At 48.4% G+C, this 22,348-nt stretch overlaps 1 protein-coding gene across 1 annotated transcript in view; it reads right to left on the minus strand.

The window, feature by feature from the left end:
- ush2a (Usher syndrome 2A (autosomal recessive, mild)) overlaps positions 1–22,348 on the minus strand; it is a 1,730,413-nt gene that overhangs the window by 160,039 nt on the left and 1,548,026 nt on the right. The window contains exon 65 of the mRNA XM_072506478.1: positions 9,945–11,467. Within this exon, the coding sequence (XP_072362579.1) occupies positions 9,945–11,467 (1,523 nt within the window). The remainder of the gene's footprint in view (positions 1–9,944; positions 11,468–22,348) is intronic.

The raw sequence follows: 22,348 nt of genomic DNA on the forward strand, positions 1-22,348 counted from the left end.
GAGGCTGCTGAGGCAGTTGACAATGGCTTGTTTGTTTCCTGCTCGAACCAAGCATAGAATGCTTTGAGTTCATTGGGGAAGAGGTACACAGTTGCCAGAAATTCTACTTGGCTTTGCTTTGTAGCCCATTATGTTGTTTAAGCCTTGCCACAACCGACGAGAGACCGTGCTATTACTCTGTGACTCTAGCTTAGTCTCCACAGGTATGACTGTCTCCACAGGTATGACTGTCTCCACAGGTATGGCTATAAACCCCTTGGGTGATGATGAGGTGATGATATTGAACTCATACTGTTCAGAGAATTCCATTGAACATATTATTCTTTCAGGATTCCATTGCTCAGTGAACTGAACTCATACTGCAGAGATTATTGTTGTAGTTCTTAGATCTTTTATCTTTTGGATAATAGTGAACTTTGATCAGTAATCTGCAGCGATTAGATATCATTCTTCATTGTGTGTGAAAAAAATCAGCTTCCACAGTATGTCATGGCCAGGGTTATACTTTCAGTAGCTGGGGCTGATTTCGCTCAGTTAGCTGGACAGCTGATTTGTGATACACTACAAAGCTAATAGTGCAGGTTCAATTCCCATACTGGTTTGAGGTTATTCATGAAGGCCTACCTTCTCAACCTTGCCTGAGGTGTGGTGATCCTCAGGTTAAATCATCACCAGTCAGCTCTCCCCCTCAAAGGGGAAAGCAACCTCTGGTCATCTGGGACTGGCAAGTTTACTTTTACTTCATGAGCTATCAACTCCTCTTTCTGCTGTGTATTTCAATGTTTCTGGCATACATTGCATGTAGACACCACTTTTTCAAAGCCTCTGTAGAAGCCTATGCTGATCTGGCTCTGAGCTTACACTTCTCCATTCCCATGCAGCATTGGTGTGTGTCTGAAGCAGTTCTTCCTGCATCTTTTGGGTATGCTTACTCTAGATCTGGCTAGCAGATCACCATCTTCTAGTGAGATGCGATCCCTTTTGGGCCAATACTGTTGTATTGCTGGTTGTGTTTGCTGTATCTTATTGGATCATATCTGGATTGCTGAGAGAGCATCTCTAACTCTTCGGGCAGAATTTTATAGCCCCTCTCACTGGTGCGATTTATGGTCCTGCTAAAGTCCATGGATTTTGAACGGCATTTTCCGGCCCTGCCCCCGCCGTAAAATTCTGACCTTCACCTTTACAGAGATTTGACTCTGTTTTAGTGGTGTTTCACTCACCTTTACACCTTTGATCTTTTATCTCATGGTTTACTAAAATAAGCTGTAGCTTTACACAGCTCGTCAACTTCAGGATACAAGAGCCATCTGTATCAGTGACGTAGACATTTCGTTAAAATCTTGTCCTTTGTGTGTCCCCATGATTTTGGTTTGCCAAGGTGTCGAATCTCAGGTGCCCCATTTGCCATTAGCATGACGTAGCTCTGTTTCAGAGCCTCTTTTCTTGGCTATCCATTTTCTTTCAAATTTTCAGGAAAGATCTTCTGGTACAGCCTGTTATTCTGTGCTTTGATATTTAGGTTTGGATTTATTGTCACGTGTACCGAGGTACAGTGAAAAGTATTGTTCTGCGTACAGTCCAGGCAGATCACACATGAAAACATAGAACATACTATAAATACGATATCAAGCTTCAGCTTCATGGTTGTGGGCTTATTTCTCACCCTCTTTCTGATCAGAATGCAGGTGTGAATCTCTCTTCACTGGGAATTGTCACATCCAGGCCATTCCATGCTATTGCTGTAAGAATGTAATATGGGCCTGGATTCTGCGCTTTGTGATGCCGGAATCGTGAATCGTGATTGGATGGTAATCAAAAAATTAAGGTTTACGCCCGGCGCCGATTCCGGTCCCTCACTGGCGGCAATACCGACATTTGCGCCCCGCACTGGCAAATCCATGCAAAACTGTCATTTGCATGGATTTAAATCTCATTAGCGGGTTGGACACTTCATGCACCCTTCTAAGATACACCGCCACTCTTAGGTGGAAGGCTCGTGGGCACAAATCATTGCAAATATTTACAAGTGGGGCCTGGGCGCCATGGCTGTGGAGGGGGAGGGGGAGCGGGAGGCCAAAATAACACTGAACAACCTTCAAAAATTGTCAGACTTTCTTGGGAGTGGATGCCTGGGCCAGGGGGAATAGCAGAGAGTGATGTGGTGCCAAGTCAATCGACTTGGGTGTCCCCCTCAGGATCAGTGTGGCCTCCTCAGTCTGTCATTGCTGCAGTATGTGTTTTAAATCCACTCCTTTGGTGCTGCTTATAGGCCCATTGCTGTTCAGTCTTCTGAGTGATGCATGTGTCCTTTGAATGCTCAGAAGGCTTCTGGTCATCTGGCAGCCCACACAGGCCACCCCTCTGGGCACCCTCATGCCTCAGCTGTTTCATCAAGGGAGTGGCCTTGGCCAAGCTCAATTAGTGGTCCACCACATGTTGGCATTCCTCAGAAGCGCTGACCCACTGCAGAGTGAGCAGGGCATCGGCAAAGCTCACCCCCCAACCAGAGAACACCTGCACCATAGTCTTTGGAACCCTCCCTGGTTCTCTGCCCCTCTCAGGGTAGAGACCTCAACAGTGACACCTTCAGATCACCAACTATCTCCTCCTGGTGAGGCTGGCAGCGCTGACTGCCTCTTCCACCACCCCCCAAGCAGTGTTCAGGAGGGCAGACTTGAGTCTGTGGCTCACCCTGGGGAAGAGGGTGTCCTCGGCTCCTCACTGGAATGGAGCAATAGGTCCTCCTCAGACTCCCGACCTAGGGGGGCTTGTCTTTTGTGAGCCATCTTTACGGCTGCAGTGACTGTGTGGTAAGTGGAGCGCTTAAAAACAGCTCCAGCTGTCATGCCCTTTAGCGCAAACTCCAGCGCCAGTGGGTACAAGTCTGCATTTCTCTGAATTTGCACTGGCAGAATGCTGGCCAATTTGCTTTTCCTGATTCGCTTACAAAATTGTGACCCAACAGAAGTGTGAATCGCACATTATTCAGTCCTGGTGGCAACACTTAGGCCCCGCGGGATTCTCCGGTATCCGGCAGGTGGGCCGTATCGGCACCAAGGAGTGGGGTGAAACACTCCGGGGTCGGGCTGCCCGGAAGGTGCGAAATCCTCCGCACCTTCGGGGGCTAGGCCGGCGTGGAGAGGTTGGCGCCGCGCTAACTGGCGCCGAAGGGCCTCCACCGGCTAGCGTGAGTTGGCGCATGCACAGGAGTGCCAGCGTGTTCCCAGAACCGCTGGCGTGTTTCCTGCGCATGCGCAGGGGATTCTTCTCCGCGCCGGCCATGGCGGAGCTTTACCGGGTCGGAGGGAAAGAGTGCCCCCATGGCACAGGCCCGCCCGCAGATCGGTGGGCCCTGATCGTGGGCCAGGCCATTGTGGGGGGCCCCCGGGGCCGGATTCCCCCGAGGACTCCGCAGGTCGCCCTCAGAGCCAGGTCCCGCCGGTACGGACCTGGTCTAATCCACGCCGGGGCGGGACTGGCCGAAAACGGGCGGTCGATCGGCCCATCGGGGACCTGAGAATCGCCAGGGGGGGGGGGGGGGGGGGGGACTGCCGACGGCCCCCGACCGGCGCGCACGATCCCTGCCCCCGCCAAAAAACCAGCGGCGGAGAATTCGGCAGCCAGCGTCGGAGCGGCGGGACGGGATTCACGCCACTCCCGGCGATTCTCCGACCCGGTGGGGGGGTCAGAAAATCCCACCCTTAGCCTCCATAATGGAGAGTTCCGGTCATGCTCCCTTACTGCCGGTGATCAGTATGTTTGTATGGAAAAAAATGTGTCTTTTCTTACCCTTGGAGTGTGTATTTCAATGAAATGATTCAGCAACAAGCTTTCCTGGGTATAAAATAAAGACGATTATTTATTCACATGCACTTACTCTAAATTAACACAACACCACACACTCGGTCTCATGCACACATCCACAAATACTTTGAACACAGATAAAATTTACAGATAATTCAGTCTCTGATTTATGATTTCCAGTCTCTCACATGGCAGACTTGTGGTTTCTTGAATGTACTTGATGACTTAAAGTTGAAGTGAGTGTCTTGTAAAGTGCAGGCTGTGCCCAGGTAGAGCATGGCGGGAAGTGTTGCGAGGTGACCCTCTGCTTGGAGAGTCATAGTTTCCGGTAGCATTGGTTCTCAGTCATCTCCAGCTCCCTACATCTTCTCTGGTAGACCCTAGAGAAAGAACATTGCCTCAAGATCCTTCCTGCCTCTTGCTCCCCTCCCCTGTCCGCCTCACGACTGGGGATCCTTGTTGAGAATTTGCACCTCGCTGCAACTAGCCCAAAATTTGACAGCTGTGCCCCCACTGCTGGCTGCAGCCTTCCCTGTGGTAAGGTAGCTGCCCTATGTCATCGGCAGCCTTTCCCCTGCTCTTAGGTGAAAATGAGAAAATTCCTCATTATGGGCGGCACAATAGAACAGTGGTTAGCACTGTTGCTTCACAGTGCCAGGGTCCCAGGTTCGATTCCTGGCTTGGGTCACTGTCTGTGCGGAGTCTGCACGTTCTCCCCGTGTCTGCGTGGGTTTCCTCCGGGTGCTCCGGTTTCCTCCCACAAGTCCCGAAAGACGGCTGTTAGGTGAATTGGTCATTCTGAATTCTCCCTCAGTGTACCCGAACAGGTGCCGGAGTATGGCGACTCAGGGCTTTTCATTGTAACTTCATTGCAGTGTTAATGTAAGCCTACTTGTGACACTAATAAAGATTATTATTATTAACCAGTTCTTAATGTGGTCGTGAAAGCGTGATTGGTCTTAATCGGGGATTGGGCAGGACCATGTGCTGTTCTCCCACTAGCCTTGTAAACACAGGCTTGTTTCCCCTATTGGAAGAGTCTGGAACTAGACTATTCACCAGTTCTCAAATCAGTGGATTGTGAATTTCACGTGTTTCTCAAACAACAAGAAACTGGCTCATGTTTTAAAATCCTTTGCAGTTAAATACTGAAAATGAAGATGTTCTTACTCCGGTCCATCCAATATATCCTAAATTCTAATTTTGATGCAAAACTAAACCTTTACTAAAATAGGGAAACGTCAACTTTAATTAAACTGATCTGATTGTTTCTTAATATAGCTGGAATTCGACTTCCGGTGACGGTGGGCAGGAGGCGGCCGCACAATGGAGGGCTCCCGTTCGGGAACGGCATTTTCGGGGCTTTAAGCCCGGTCCCAGGGTCCACGGAGGTGGCAGAAGCAGGGAGAAGGCACGGAGGAGGCACAGTGAAGACACAGGAGGAAAAAAAAACCAAAGAAAAATGTCGAGGGTGAGCAAAAAAACGGCCGGAAAAAAAACAGCTGAAGGTCCGTCGGGGAGTGGAAAGGTCACCGCGGGGTCACCAAGGAAAATGGAGGCTGGAGCACCAGGGAAGGCCGCACTGCTTACGGCTGAAGAAATAACTAAGGTGATGGCTGCGGAATTTGAAAAGCAGTTGGCGCAGATTGCGAAATGCATGGAGACGGTGAGGAAGGAGATGAGGGAGGTTTTGAGTGTGCTGGTGGAGGAGGCGGTTTCCCCGGTGAGGACGGAGGTGGCGAGCGCAGTGGCGGAGGTGCGAGAGCAAGGGGAGGCGCTGAAGGAAGTGGAGGAGACGTTATTGCAGCACGGTGAGCAACTTGCCTCGATGGGGAAAGAGATGCGGAAGGTGATGGACATAAACAAAGATCTGCGAGAAAATATGGAAGACCTGGAAAACAGATCCAGGCGACAGAATTTGAGGATTGTGGGGCTGCCCGAAGGAGTTGAAGGACCGAAGCCGACTGAGTATTTTGCCGCGATGCTGGCAAAACTATTGTGGGAGGGGGAGGATCCCTCCCGATATGAACTGGATCGGGCTCATCGGTCGTGGAGGCCTGTACCAAAGGCGAGGGAGCCGCCAAGGGCAGTGACTCTGCTTCCGTAGGTACAGTGTGAAGGAGAAGGTCCTGAGCTGGGCCAAGCAGATGCGGGTGGTGCAGTGGGCTGGAGCTGGTATACGTGTATACCAGGACTTTACGGTGGAGCTGGCAAGGAGGCGGGCTGCCTTCAACCGGGTGAAGAGGGCACTGTACATTAGCAAGGTGCGGTGTGGCATTGTATATCCAGCGAAGCTGAGGGTGACTTACAAGCTCAGGGATTTTTATTTTGGAACGGCGGAAGCAGCGGAGGAGTTTGCGAAAGCAGAAGGACTGTGGCAGAACTGACAAATTGAGGAATGGCCATGTGTCGATGTAACCTCATGACTGTATTTTCTTCTTTTTTGTATCACTGCGCGCGGGTGTAGAGACTAAAGGAGCCAATGTGGTATATATTTGGACAAGGGAAGGGACGGGACTTTCACTCGGAATGAGGGTTCTTTGGGGTGTAGGTGGATATGCGGGGTTTGTGTGCTAAAAGGGGATCTTTGGGCTTTCCTAGGGCCAGGCAAGTGGGAAAGGGACCCGGGCGGGGGCCTCCACGCTGGCCGGTTTAAGCCGGTCAGTGAACGGGAGTGAGGTGGGGGAGAAGCTGCGGCCATCGGAGCCTGGCAGAACAGGGTCCGAGTGGTCTAGCCGGGGTGGAAAGTTGGGGGAAAGGAACCGAGGTTGGGAGGAGGAGTTTTACAAGAGGCAGTGGACGGGAGGAGCTGGAGACGGGGGGGGGGGGGGGGGGGGGGAGCTGTGTAAGATTAAGGGTGACTACGGGTAATCCCTGATTCCTTTTTGTCATTTGGTTATGTAAACATGCGGGTTGAAGTTTGGGGGCTGGTGGGTAGATGGGATCGTTGTTATTATGGGGACTGACATATCTTGCTGATTATTGTTTATTGTTGATGGATGTAAATGTGGGAGAAAATGTGAAAAAGGAGAATTAAAAAAAAAAATATATATATATAGCTGGAATTCACCAGCTGTTCGCTGGTGACGGGTTTCTCTGGTCCTGCTGCCAGCACACCCCCATTCACGGGTTTCCCGGCGGTGTTGGCTGGTTTCAATGGGAATTCCCATTAACAGCGGTGGGGATAGTGAAACCTGCCGGCAGCGAACGGCTGTCAGCTCCTACTGCTGAGAAACACACGGCTGCGGAACTGGAAAATCCAGCCTTATATTTCTAAGTATCACTTTCTCCAAGCATTTTATAACAATAATAAATTGTCAACAGCAAGAAGCAGGTATAAATGATTTTCATTACATATTGTCAATTTGGCGACATGAACACAGGCAATTTATAATGAGTTTGGGAGTGGTGGTGGTGGGTAGGGGGGTTCTTCCAGTACCATTCTCTCTTGCATTCCAGGTGTCCGTGATGGATGATTACCAGCATGACCTCCTCTTGCAATTTCTGACCCTTACTCCAAACCTAAAATGTTCTGTTTCATAATGTGCCACTGTGTTCTGCCATCAGAATAGGGTGAGATGTTACAAGTTTAAGGAGTGCTTCCAGTGACAGACTCTTGCACAACCTACAGTTCATCCTCTCAGTAAATTAGCATTCATTATGCAGCGAGGTTGCCTTCAAAGAATTGTTAGTATGAAACCTTTTTAGAATAGGCGGTAGGTGCGGGTTATTCACCACCTGAACAGTGCAGAGTCACCAGCCGTTGGAAACAAACAAACTGACCTTGCCAGAAGACATTGCACAGCTCATTCCCCTAATTACCTGGTTCTCTGCGCCAAGATCACAATGTTGTGAATGGAAGGCTGCTGATTGATCAGTGAGCACTATGCAGTTGCCTAGCATGGGAAAAAAAGACCAGTTGGAATGAAAGCATGAGGGAAGGAACTAATAGAAAGAAGACCTTGTATTGACGTAGCAATTTTCACAACCTCTGAACAACCAAAAACAGCTCATCACTCAATTAAGTACTTTAGAAATGAAATTATTGTTGTAAAAGGGTGGTGGTGTGAGGGGTGGGGAAGACGGTGGGGATATCTGAGGGTGGGGAAATGGGTTTGACCAGCTGCTATACCTGAATTGTTTACTTTTGTTTCAGCATCTCCTCTTCCAAAGGGCAGTGTGTAGCTACATTACAACTCATGTGCACCAACAACATTCAGGGGAGGCCACAACATTTTCATGGAGATTAATGCAAAGCTGGCACAGAGGCTCCCATTACTCATTACAGTCACCCCCTGCATTATGGACATTAAGTGCTTCAAGCACATGATAGATTTCAAATGTCTGTGCCAAAAATATAGTGTGTCCACCATCATATTTATGTCATTATGCAGTCAGAGCATAAAAGGCTGTATGCCTGAAGAGGTGGATGGGACAGTAACAGGTTAACTGAAAATGCTTTTTGATATGCAAACTTGGGGCAGCTACTTGACATTGAAAGCTGTTTAGGAACTTAACCTGGGCATTTTGGTCAGGTCTGCCTTTTTATTACATTGTGAATTGTGATGAATGATATCTGTATACATATGTACCTTTAATGCGTAGGCTCCTTTAAGACCGGGCTTGGAACCCTGAGGGACCCGGCCTCCGGCTCCGCCCCCCAGGAAGCTGTATATAAGGTTACGTTCAGTAGGCAGCGTGCAGTGAGCACACTTCTCGGCAGCTGTCTGGTTTTCTGGTTATTAAAGCCTTTGTATTATCAAACTCCTCTCCTGAGTCGTAATTGAGGGTAGCTCAATTTAATAACCAGACTACATCAAGATGGACAGTGCTCTAAAGCCAGAGAAGCTCAATTTGGACGCTCGGTCGCCGGAAGCCACTGAAAATTTTAAATACTGGCTCTGGTGCTTTGAGGCCTATTTGAATTCCTCAGAGACTGAAGTTGACGGACCTCGCAAGCTGAGCTTACTACATGCCCGGGTGGGCCACCGACTATCCTCCGTGGTCGAGAAAGCTACGACGTACGAAACGGCGGTCGAAATCCTACGGAAGCGCTTCATAAAGCCGATAAACGAGGTACATGCCAAACATTTGCTCTCGACCTGCCGCCAGCGCTCCGGGGAAACGCTAGATGAATACTTGGAGAGACTCACCGCGCTCGCCAGGAACTGCGACCATAGTCTCCGCACGTACTCCGCGGACCTTGTGAACCACTCTCGATCCCCTCCAGACTCAGCCACGTTTCAGGCTTACGCCGGGCGGCGAACCGCTCACACCAGGGGCCCTCAATGCTATTTCTGTGGGCAAGGCCAGCACTCACGCCAGCGTTGCCCGGCCCGCTCCACTATCTGCAGCGAATGCGGAAAGAAGGGGCACTTCGCGAAGGTCTGCCTGGCTGGGCCCAAAGGCCAGAATCAAAACTCTCATCGGGCCCAGAAATCGAACTCCCGGGACCACCAGCCCCGCAACGCGGCCGCGCGGTGGCCGGACATGCCTACTTCCGACGCGTCATCGGCCTCATGCGAGTCATGTAGTCGGCAAACCCTAAATGTCTGGAATAGATTTGATAACAGTCGACACTGCAACAATGCAATGCGCTGTTTCTTCCCATTTTGCACCAAACTGGAAATCACAAGCTTATATTTCTAAATTATGTAGTCAATGGTTCATAGAATTAACCTTTGTAGAAAAATGTTTGTTGCAATGGATACTTCATCAACAAATGCCCGATTAGTTGTGTTTTGTATGAGTACCTCTTACCTGAACTTTTGCTCTGGAAAGAAGCAGAATCAGAAAACTCACTTTTAACTAAGTATTAAAAATCTACTCTCTGCACTTTTGTTTCTTAGATTGTGCTGTTTGCAAGGTATTGCCTTGAATACTTATAATTAGTCAAGAATACTTTCAAAATGATTAGAACTTTTAACTTATCTGGAATTATAAGTCTTCAACACTTCTTTTTGCATCGTTTCATGTGCAGGTATTTTTTGTATTGCCTTTCACTCATTTAATATTATAATGCTGCCTCCACTTGTTTGCTTACATGTTTGGTTTAACCAAATCTGCAGGTTTACTCTTCGACCTTGATAACAAATATTACACAGGTTGCAAAGATTAATAGTGTTATTACCACATACCTCGAATATGGTTTTTGTCCTGTTAACTTGAGAGATTGACTCATATAGGAGTTATCAGGTGGAGAAAATGTGAAAGCTTTAACATCAGTTGTGGTAAGATCACGACAGAATATGGTGTAGTTTACAATCACTCCATTGGTCTGAGCAGGTGGTTGCCAGTTTACCATGATGTCACGAGAGGTCCATGAACGCAATTGTGGTGGAACCATTCCAGAAGGAGCTGAAGGATTAGTCCTGGCTTTGGAAGGAGGGCTGATGGTGCTTCCTTGACTATTATAGGCAGCAACAATGTAACTGTAGTCTACACCTGGTGTCAGAGTGAAGTCATGATATCGAGTTTCTTGGCCTGCATAAATGAGCACCCCATCACGCCTTAGTTCATAGTTCCTGATCAGTCCATTGGGATCATTTGGTTCCTTCCATGTAACTTCAATAGATTCTGATCCTGTGACCTGTAACTTGGGTTGCACCATATTAGATGGTGGTGCTTCCATTGTCTGGCTATTTATGGATGAGCTGGAGGTACAGCCACCATTAGTGCAGATAATTAATATAAAAGAGTACTGTGTGTATGGTTTTAGACCAGAAACTACAGTAGTTAGTCCCTGTCCGGAGTAGATCTGTTCATTGTTAACAAGTAATCTATATTCACAAATCTTTCCAGTTTGTATTATTGATGCCATCCATGTGGCATTGATCTGTGTTGCACTAATAGTCTGAAGTATTGGAGGATTCACAGAAGCTGGAGCCGTTTCAAGTGTCCGTACTTTAGTAGCTTCACTGGTGCAGCAGCCTCCCACTGTACAAGCAATCACTGCATAGCTGTAAACTGTGTATGCGAGCAGGCCTTCATCTGTGTAATTAAATGTTGAAGCATCAAAACTGAAACGGAAAATAAGTTCATTCCTTTGTAGTCTGTAGGACTGGAGAACACCATTGTTTTTTTCTGGAGCAGACCAAGAAATTCCTAGCTTATGTGGGTTATCTGATACATGTTGAACCTCGGGAGCAGAGAGGCCAGTAGGTGCATCCTGGCTGGTTTTCACAACCACCCATGGGCTGTCTGCATGTCCAACTGAATTCCAACAACGTACTTTATACTCATACCTTGTCCATGGTATTAAATTGCTATCAATGAATACATAATCATCTTTGCCAGTCTCATATTCTCTGAATACAACCTTTTCTTCTGTCGGTAGTTCTCTTTCTTTGCCGTAGCTTGCAGTTTGTCTATTGCTTTTACGAAACACGTCAAACTGCATTATTTTTCCATTTGCACTAAGTGGCTTAATCCACCTTAGTTCAATCTGTGTTGCATTCACTGACTGAATAGCAGGTGCAGGCTGTGAGGTTGGCAGTGCTTCATCTGTCCTTATTTCCTGTGGTGGAAGATGTGTGCAGCCTGCCTTTGTGCAAGCTTCAAGCATGAGTGTGTAGACTGTATAAGGCTCCAGGCGTCTAAACAAGAACTGACGGAACAAACCACTGTACTCCAAATTGCCATCACCATAAATATTGTACGTCTGCAAAACAAATTAATTGTGGCAACATTAGTTACAAGCTTGGAATCTTTTTTTCTGTGCAGAACAAAACAAAATATCTCACTGGACTCAGATTGCTCTGCTTTCCTTGAATACCCTGCTATTACTTTCCAACCCCATAGCCATCCCATAACAAGGAGGAAGGTGACACAAAGTTCTCAACTTGCTAAGAGCTACAATGATTTAACCATCAATGAAAATTGAGTTTGACTGCCAGTTGGGAATACGATTCCAACAGTCTAAATGAGGTCCCAGTGCTTCTGTTAAAAGATGTTTCATGCTTCTGACCCCTCGGGAAGAAGTGGGTAAAATTGCTCCTTGGCAATAGTGCAAAAAGCAAATTGGTACTCTGTTTACCACCTCACCTAATTTACTTATCTAATGACAATCCGTAGAATCCCTCTCATTCATTCTGCAGTACCTCTGCAGACCAATTTCACTCCATCTCTTTCCCAAAGCATATACCGGTAATTTAATTAAAAAAACATTATGGCATTTCAATTGAACATCTGATGAATGGGAAAACATCTGGCCAAAAATGAACAAAGCAAAAAGCTGCAGATACTGGAAATTTGAAACAAAACCCCGAATTGTGGAGGTACTCAGCAAGTCGGGCAGCGTTGGTGCAATGAACAGATGAGTTAACATTGTGGGTTATCAAAGCAAATGTAATAAAATAGTAACTCATCTGCCCTCTCCACCAATGCTGCCAGATGCTGTCTTGTTTTCAAAAAGATTAAAATGTTGTTTCAAAAACAGAAATGTTCCTCGCCATTCACAGTAAATGTTTTACAACACATCAATTTTGGGGCATGTTTAATTGGAGCTATCACATTCATAACAACAACAATGATTTATATAGCACATTCAATGTCAAGAAATGTCCTAAGGAAGGCGGATGATGAGGAATGAGAGTGGGGTGGGAAAGGGAGCTGCGCCACAAGAGGCGGGTCAGCTATAGAGATGTTCCCGCGCCAGAAAGATAATGGCGGGAAGATAGGCGCAAGGTAGATGGGAGTTCCCCACACGGGGGGGTCAAGGAGTGAGCAGGAGAAGCCGGGGTCAGTTGAAGTCAGCTGACTTGCGGAAGTAATATGGGGGGAGCAATCACGCTAGAGGGGGATCTAGCGGGGGGGGGGGGGGGGGGGGGAGAGAGGGGGGGATAACTGGGTTGCTGCTGCGGAAATCAAAGAGGAACTGGCTAAAGAGTGGGTGGTCGGGGCTGGAATGCGACACCTGGGGAACGAGTGGGAGCGCGGAATCGGGACGTGGGATTGGCCTAGAGAAGGTGATGGCTAGTCGACACGGGAAGGGGGCAGGTAGCCCCCTAGTGAGGCTGATCACGTGGAACGTGAGAGGCCTAAATGGACCGATTAAAAGGGCCCGAGTGCTCGCGCACTTGAAAGGACTAAGGGCAGACGTGGCTATGCTCCAGGAGACGCACCTAAAGGTGGCGGACCAAGTTAGGTTAAGGAAAGGATGGGTGGGACAGGTGTTCCATTCAGGGCTAGATGCAAAGAATAGAGGGGTGGCCATACTGGTGGGGAAACGGGTAGCATTCGAAGCAAGGAGCATTGTAGCAGATAGTGGAGGCAGATATGTAATGGTGAGTGGCAGGCTGGAGGGAATGGAGGTTGTGTTGGTTAACGTATATGCCCCGAATTGGGACGATGCGGGATTTATGAGGCGGATGCTGGGACGTATACCGGACCTGGAGGTAGGAAACTTGATATTGGGAGGAGACTTCAACACCGTGCTGGACCCAGGGTTAGATAGATCCAGATCTAAGACCAGAAGAAGGACGGCAGCGGCCAAGGTGCTTAAGGGGTTTATGGACCAAATGGGGGGAGTGGATCCATGGCGATTTCTTAGACCGAGGGCCAAGGAGTTCTCCTTCTTCTCCCATGTTCATAAAGTGTTCTCCCGGATAGATTTTTTTGTTTTGGGAAGGTCGTTGATCTCGAGGGTGGAAGAAGCTGAGTATTCAGCTATAGCTATTTCGGATCATGCCCCACATTGGGTGGACCTGGAACTAGAAGAGGAGAGGGAGCAGCGAGCACTCTGGCGATTAGATGTGGGATTGTTGGCGGATGAGGGAGTCTGTGGAAGAGTGCGGGGATGTATCGAGAGGTACCTGGAGGCCAATGACGACGGGGAGGTCCGAGTGGGAGTGGTATGGGAAGCACTAAAGGCGGTGGTTAGAGGAGAGCTGATCTCCATCAGGGCCCACAAAGGGAAAACAGAGGCCAAGGAAAGGGAAAGACTACTGGGGGAGATCTTAAGGGTGGACAGGGAATTTGCGGAGACCACGGAGGAGGGACTGTACAGGGAGAGACGACGACTCCAGACGGAGTTTGACCTTCTGACCACCAGGAGGGCGGAGGTGCTGTGGAGGAAGGCACAGGGGGTGAGGTATGAGTATGGGGAAAAAGCTAGTCGCCTGCTGGCCCATCAGCTGCGAAAGAGGACAGCGGCGAGGGAGATAGGGGGAATTAGAGACGAAAAGGGAGCTACGGTGCGGAGAGCAGGGAAGATAAACGAGGTGTTTAAGACCTTTTACGAAGGACTGTTTAGGTTCCAACCCCCGGAGGGAAAAGAGGAGATGCGGCCGTTCCTGGATCAATTGAGGTTCCCGAGGGTGGAGGAGCAGGAGACGGAAGGCCTGGGGGCACCAATTGGGGTGGACGAGGTTACTAAGGGGCTGGGGAATATGCAGGCAGGGAAGGCTCCGGGACCAGATGGGTTCCCGGTGGAATTTTATAGAAAATATGTGGACCTGCTGGCCCCGCTGTTGGTGAGCACTTTTAACGAGGCCAGGGAAGGAGGGACTCTACCCCCGACAATGTCGGAGGCGACGATATCGCTAATTTTGAAGCGGGATAAAGATCCGCTGCAGTGCGGGTCCTACAGACCTATCTCACTATTGAATGTGGACGCCAAATTGCTGGCAAAGGTGCTGGCATCAAGGATAGAGGACTGTGTCCCGGGGGTGGTGCACGAAGACCAGACAGGGTTCGTAAAGGGGAGACAACTAAATGTCAACGTGCCACGGCTATTAGGGGTGATAATGATGCCCCCAGTAGAGGGGGAGGCAGAGATAGTGGCGGCAATGGATGCAGAGAAGGCATTTGACAGGGTGGAGTGGGAGTACTTATGGGAGGTGCTAAGGAGGTTCGGGTTCGGGAACGGGTTTATTAGCTGGGTCAAACTTCTTTATGGGGCCCCAACGGCAAGTGTGGTCACGGGTCGGCAAAGGTCGGAGTATTTCCGACTATATAGGGGAACAAGGCAGGGATGCCCGCTATCTCCATTACTGTTCGCGTTGGCAATTGAACCACTGGCCATGGCGCTGAGAGACTCCAGGAAATGGAGAGGGATGATTAGAGGGGGAGAAGAACACCGAGTGTCGCTCTATGCGGATGACCTACTGTTGTATGTGACGGACCCAGTGGGGGGGATGACAGAGGTCATGCAGATATTGAGGGAGTTCGGAGATTTCTCGGGATATAGGCTTAACATGGGGAAGAGTGAACTTTTCGTGATACACCCTGGGGACCAGAGTAGAGGGATAGAAGGCCTGCCTCTAAGGAAAGTGGAAAGAAACTTCCGATACCTGGGGATTCAGATCGCCAGGAGCTGGGGAACCTTGCACAGACTTAATCTGACACGATTGGTAGAACAAATGGAAGAGGACTTCAAGAGGTGGGACATGCAGCCACTGTCGTTGGTGGGCAGAGTGCAGGCAATTAAGATGACGGTCCTCCCGAGGTTCCTATTTGTGTTCCAATGTCTCCCTATACTAATTACAAAGGCCTTCTTTAAAAAAATAGACAGGAGCATCACGAGCTTCGTGTGGGCAGGGAAAGTCCCGAGGGTAAGGAGGGGGTTCCTACCACGTAGCAGAGACAGAGGGGGACTGGCGCTGCCGAATTTGGACGACTACTATTGGGCCGCCAATGTGGCGATGATCCGTAAGTGGATGATGGAGGGAGAGGGAGCGGCGTGGAATAGACTGGAGAGAAAGTCCTGTAAAGGGACGAGTCTAGAGGTGTTGGTGACGGCGCCGCTACCGCTCTCACCAAAAAAATTTACCACGAACCCAGTGGTGGCGGCAACATTAAATATCTGGGGACAATGGAGGCGACAGAGAGGTTTGCTGGGAGCCCTGGTGGGGTCCCCAATCAGGAACAACCATAGGTTTGCCCCAGGGAAGATGGATGGTGGATTCCAGAGTTGGCACCAGTTGGGAATTAGGAGGGTGGGAGATTTATTTATAGACGGGACGTTTGCGAGCTTGGGAGCGTTGGAGGAAAAGTATAAGCTGCCCCGGGGAAACTTTTTTAGGTATATGCAGGTGAGGGCGTTCACAAGACAACAGGTGAGGGAATTTCCATTGCTCCCGACACAGGGGATCCAGGATAGAATGCTCTCGGGGGTGTGGGTCGGGGAGGGCAAGGTGTCAGAGATATACCGAGAGATGAGAGAAGAGGGGGAGGAGCTGGTGGGCGAACTAAAAGGAAAGTGGGGAGAAGAGCTCGGGGAGGAGATAGAGGAGGGTATGTGGGCTGATGCCCTAAGCAGGGTAAATTCCTCTTCATCGTGCGCCAGGCTTAGCCTGATTCAATTTAAGGTGCTACATAGAGCACACATAACGAGAGAAAGGTTGAACAGGTTCTTCGGAGTGGAGGACAAGTGTGGGAGGCGCGGCGGAAGCCCGGCAAACCACACACATATGTTTTGGTCGTGCCCGGCACTGGAGGGGTATTGGAGGGGAGTGACAGGAGTGATTTCGAAGGTGGTGAAGGTCCGGGTCAAACCAGGCTGGGGGTTAGCTTTATTTCGAGTTGCGGATGAGCCGGGAGTGCAGGAGGCGAAAGAGGCCGATGTCGTGGCCTTTGCGTCCCTAGTAGCCCGGCGTAGGATTTTACTCATGTGGAAGGAAAGTTTTATTTTATGTTAAATGATTAGTTTACCATGTTGGTTACTTGGTATTAGACTGTGGTTACTATGTTACATGTACTGTTAAATTTTCTTTTTCTTATGTTTGATGTGTAAGGGGAAAAAATTGTGATTGAAAAATTTTCAATAAAATATATTTTAAAAAAAAAGAAATGTCCTAAGGAGTTTCACAGGAGCATTATCAAACAAAAAAACTAGCACGGTGCCAGGCGAAGCACCCGCGGAATGTGCGGGAAACAGTTGGAGAATCGGCAGGTCCCGTGCTGCACATGTGGAGAGCTGACAAGCTGCAGCCGAGCATGTCTACACCCCCCACACATGCACCGGTCGCGCCGGACAAAATGGCGCTGGCCATGCTGGACTGTGTACCCGCCCACCCCGACCACACAGCCTATCTCCTGAGCAGCTGGCACGCCAGGCTCCTGATCGCTCGGCCAATACGTGGTCCGTGCCGTCGGGAACTTCGGCCCATTAGAGGCAGAGCATCGCGGGGTGGGCCGGCTGATGATGTTGCGACTGTGCGTGGCGTGTGTACCAATGATGCCGATTTAGAGGGGGCAGAGCATCGTGACCCGCCATCAAACTGGCACCTGCCCCGATTCCGGCGTCGGGAGCCATTCTCCGCCAGGTGACTGTTACCGATTTCAGCGTCGGACTGTGAAGAATTCCGCCCATAGAATTCATGGGCATCTTAAAGGACGAAGTAATGGTCGAAACTAAAAGAGACCGAGGGCAGGAATTTCAGAGTTTATGGCCTAGCAGCATAAGGTAAGCTGCCAGGGGTGCAGTGATTAAAATTGTGGATGCTCCAATGGCCAGACTTGTCCAAATGACACCATATAAAGTCATTGAGTCATTTAGAGCACAGCAGATAGCCATGCTGGCCCCCTGCAGAGCAATCCAGTCAGTGCCACTCCCTCACTATCGGACCAGTTTGGTGTTGTGGTGTTCTGAACAGAAACCGGTGCTCATGTGGAGCATGAGATGGGCACACTTTGGTGCAAACAGAATCACGGGCCGTTTTCTGGCCATTTTCCATGATGCATATTCAGTAAACACTGCACACTGGCAATGGTGTGTGACCCATACCATTTATCTGAGGTTTTGTTATTGACTGATGCTTTAATTAAGCTTTACATCCCCTCAATATTTACAGGGAGGGAGTGGAAATGGAGACATCGGTGACCTGGAAACTCAGAATTACCGGAAAGTTGGAACTCGTGCTGAATTTAAAAACAGGATCTCCTTTGAATTATTTTCCATATTTCCCGCCTGGCAAACTTGACGATTGTTGTTACCCGGTGGAAAATCCAGCTGTAAAAGGCTGTAGCTCAGACCTGAGGTACAGGGAGAAATTGCTGGGGAGAGGGAGGCCAATTGCAGAGGAGAGACATTAGTTTGTAGTGGGATCTGATGATCAGTGGAGGCCAAATATCAGATTTCAGGGGAGTCAATGGTGGGGGGTTGGGTGGGACAGCATCTTGTGAGGACCTAGCCAAAGCCAGAGGTCAGGGCGCACATTGGATCACAGAGGAGTCAGTAAATCACAGGGTGTGGTAGATCACAGGGCTTTTGTCTGATAATGCTGGGTAATGAGGGCTTGATGGATCATGCATCACATTAAATTGTGGGGATTATGTGGATCACTGGGGATTTATGTCAGACTTTGTGTGGGAGAAACAGTGACTGAAGGTTTGCTTGAGTGATTGGAAAGGGCACTTCTGTTCCCCTTGGCATGCACGCTTTGCTGGAAAACACTTCCCTGTTGAATCTAACATTTTAAAAATTAATTAATTGAATATGGGCATTGGTAACCCCAGTATTGTCACCCACCACTTCCTATTGTCCTTGACAAGCTGCTATATTTCAACGCACATTGGAGAGTCTTTTACAAGGGATCGCAAATGTTGTCATGTATCTGGACAATGTCTTAGTAAAGGGGGCAACGCCCTAAGAGCATAGTGCCAATTTGGAAGAAGTTCTCCGGAGGTTCAAAGAAGCTGGCCAAAGAGGTCAGATATCTAGGTTTCAAAGCCGATCTTCATTCGAGGACAAAGTAAAAGTGATAAAAGGGGTGCCAGCACCAAGGAGTGTGACTGAGTTGAAGTCATTTTTAGGGATGGTCAACTATTAAGACTGTTTTTACCCAAACTGTCTATAATTTTGGTGCCCCTGCACCAACTGTTGAAGAACAACCAACAATAGAAGTGAGAACATAGAACATACAGTGCAGAAGGAGGCCATTCGGCCCATCGAGTCTGCACCGACCCACTTAAGCCCTCACTTCCACACTATCCCGGTAACCCAATAACCCCTCCTAATCTTTTTTGTCACTAAGGGCAATTTATCATGGCCAATCCACCTAACCTGCACGTCTTTGGATTGTGGGAGGAAACCGGAGCACCCGGAGGAAACCCACGCAGACACTGGGAGAACGTGCAGACTCCGCACAGACAGTGACCCAGCGGGGAATCGAACTGGGACCCTGGTACTGTGAAGCCACAGTGCTAACCACTTGTGCTACCGTGCTGCCCTAGGAAGATTCCTAGAGAAAAACTTTTGACCAACTGAAACAGGCCCTAAAATCGTCGGCCTTACTTGTTTACTTTAACACAGACAAACCCATAATAGTCACGTGCGATGCACCGTCTTATAGCAAGTTTTTCAAACTGTGGGTCGTGACCTATGGGTGGGCCCCAGGTGGGTGGCGGCTGGGTGACGGGACGATCGGTCACAGTGTGCCCGACCATGGGAGAAGTGCCGAATGGCTGCGACCGGCTTTAAAGAATGCTGGCCACGACCGGTTCTTAAATTGAGAATGCTGGCTGCGATCTGTCTTTAAATACGAACGATGGAGTCTTCCCACCAGAAGCAGTGGTAAAGAGTAAATCACGCACCCACCATATACACTGACGTCACATGCCCTGTGCGCCCGTGCTTTGTGCGTGAAATCATGAAGGAGAGATTCCTCCATTTTGTAGTTGTTAGCAAACAAGCAACAGGACGATGAAGAACTGAAGATGGATCGGTTTGTAATAAAGAAGAGAGGGCCAGAGACACAAACAGGCCAGGATCTCATAACTGAATCTGCTGGAAAGAGCTGTTCAGGAGAATCCATGGCAGGACAAAGCAGTGTTGATGTGAGCTGTATATAGAGCTGCAGGGCCTCTGTCAAATAACCCATTAAGAAGAAACTGAAATCGGGAACAAAGAAGTCTAAGGATGATTTCTTGAGGTGTGGCTTTGTTAATTGTGACAATCAGGATGCAAAGCCCATGTGTGCGATATGCAGGGAAGTACTGGCAAATGAGAATTGGATGCTGACTATGTCTTATCTTTTCAATTCTAAATGAACTGAACCTCAAATTGTAAGGGAAGGATGTGATTGCTTTCGGTATTGTGAAAAAATAGATGCTTTCCAAAAGTCATTGGAAGTTTGGCAAGTGCGAGTACAAATCCAAAACTACTACATGTTCCCCACACTGCTACGGTACATCAAAGAAAACAGTGTTAGTAAGGGAACTGTCAATAGACTAGCAAGCCTTACTCCGTCGTAGCTGGCTGCACTCATAAATACCTTTTGTCACTACTTTCCAGAGGAAAGAAGTTTCAGATTTTGAAAGAGAAGAGGTGGGTGAAAAGTCCTTCTGAGTTTTAGACCCCCGGAGTCTATTATTAACTTACAGATGACCCTAAATGAAGAGACTGAACTTCTGTGCCTCACATGTGACATCACATTAAAAACACGCCACAAGTCCATGAGGCTGTCAGCATTTTGGAGCAGCATCTCCAAGGAGCATCCAGTGCTGAGTAAAACAAACATTTTGTTGCTGTTACCTTTCACAATGACCTACATGTCGATTTTACCTTGGTCAATGAATTTTACTTTAGACAGCATGGTGACCGCGTGATCAGCTCATGATTTAACTCCATCCTGTTCCCTATCCATCTGTTGTTTTTCAGGATTCTTGTATCCACTACCTCTTATTCTTTCCTACTCTTATTTCCCATTATCTCAGTGGTTCCTGCCTGTATCATTGTTTGTCTGGGTGCAGGATGTTGAAGCTAGTTCCTCTTTGCACCATGGTTTGTCTGAGCACAGGATGTTGGGGCTATTGATAAGAACTGCTTATTGAGCTGGCTATATTATTGCTGACCACATTATTTCTGTCTGATTCGGTTTGTCTTAAGAACATTGGCATGTTAGCTAGCTTAAATCCCATCATACATTGCGGCCACTGCTTTTAGCAATAGCGTAAATGCTTGTCACTGCTACGTTTTAAGAATACATGTTTAATGGTTAATAATGATTACTGGGTATACTTTCTATGATTAGTTTCAATCCTCAATAAACTAACTTCTGTAGAAGTATTCTAGTGTTATCCTAACTATCCCGATTTAATGGTTAATAATGATTACTGGGTATAATTTCTATGATTAGTTTCAATCCTCAATAAACTAACTTCTGTAGAAGTATTCTAGTGTTATCCTAACTATCCCGATTTAAGGGGCCTCATCTCAGAAACCTCCCAGCAAAGGAGAAATTTATCATGGCCAATCCACCTAACCTGCACATCGTTGGACTGTGGGAGGAAACATGAGTACCCAGAGGAAATCCACGCAGACACGGGAAGCAAGTTAAAACTCCACACAGACAGTAATCCAAGGTTCGAATTGAACCCGAGTCCAGCCAAAGAGTTGATGGAACCAAGGTCTTCCGAAGGGGAATCTCGTGTGCCAGCAGGAGGATGTTGATACTGCCTCATCTTCAGGATCTGTAACTTTGCCTGCCTCTGCTGTGGACTCTGATGCAAGAATGCAGAAACCGAATGCAGAGTTGCGGCGTTCCGCAAGAGTCCGAAAGTCTCCTGATAGACTGATTGAATGACGTTTGCCCGTTGGCTCCCTTACATAGAAAATACAGCACAGAACAGGCCCTTCGGCCCACGATGTTGTGCCAAACCTTTGTCCTAGATTAATCATAGATTATCATTGAATTTACAGTGCAGAAGGAGGCCACTCAGCCCTTTGAGTCTGCACCAGCTCTTGGAAAGAGCACCCTACCCAAACTCAACACCTCCACCCAACACCAAGGGCAATTTGGACATTAAGGGCAATTTATCATTGGCCAATTCACCTAACCCGCACATCTTTGGACTGTGGGAGGAAACCGGAGCACCCGGAGGAAACCCACGCAGACACGGGGAGGACGTGCAGACTCCGCACAGACAGTGACCCAAGCCGGAATCGAACCTGGGACCCTGGAGCTGTGAAGCAATTGTGCTATCCACAATGCTACCGTGCTGCCCTTGAGAACAAATAAATCTACACTATATCATTTTACCTTAATCCATGTACCTATCCAATAGCTGCTTGAAGGTCCCTAATGTTCCCGACTCAACTACTTCCACAGGCAGTGCATTCCATGCCCCCACTACTCTCTGGGTAAAGAACCTACCTCTGATATCCCTCCTATATCTTCCACCTTTCACCTTAAATTTATGTCCCCTTGTAATGGTTTGTTCCACCCGGGGAAAAAGTCTCTGACTGTCTACTCTATCTATTCCCCTGATCATCTTATAAACCTCTATCAAGTCGCCCCTCATCCATCTCCGTTCTAATGAGAAAAGGCCTAGCACCCTCAACCTTTCCTCGTAAGACCTACTCTCCATTCCAGGCAACATCCTGGTAAATCTTCTTTGCACCTTTTCCAAAGCTTCCACATCCTTCCTAAAATGAGGCGACCAAAACTGTACACAATACTCCAAATGTGGCCTTACCAAAGTTTTGTACAGCTGCATCATCACCTCACGGCTCTTAAATTCAATCCCTCTGTTAATGAACGCGAGCACACCATCGGCCTTCTTCACAGCTCTATCCACTTGAGTGGCAACTTTCAAAGAT

The sequence above is a fragment of the Scyliorhinus torazame genome, chromosome 1, assembly GCF_047496885.1.
Source record: "Scyliorhinus torazame isolate Kashiwa2021f chromosome 1, sScyTor2.1, whole genome shotgun sequence".
Taxonomy (NCBI): domain Eukaryota; kingdom Metazoa; phylum Chordata; class Chondrichthyes; order Carcharhiniformes; family Scyliorhinidae; genus Scyliorhinus; species Scyliorhinus torazame.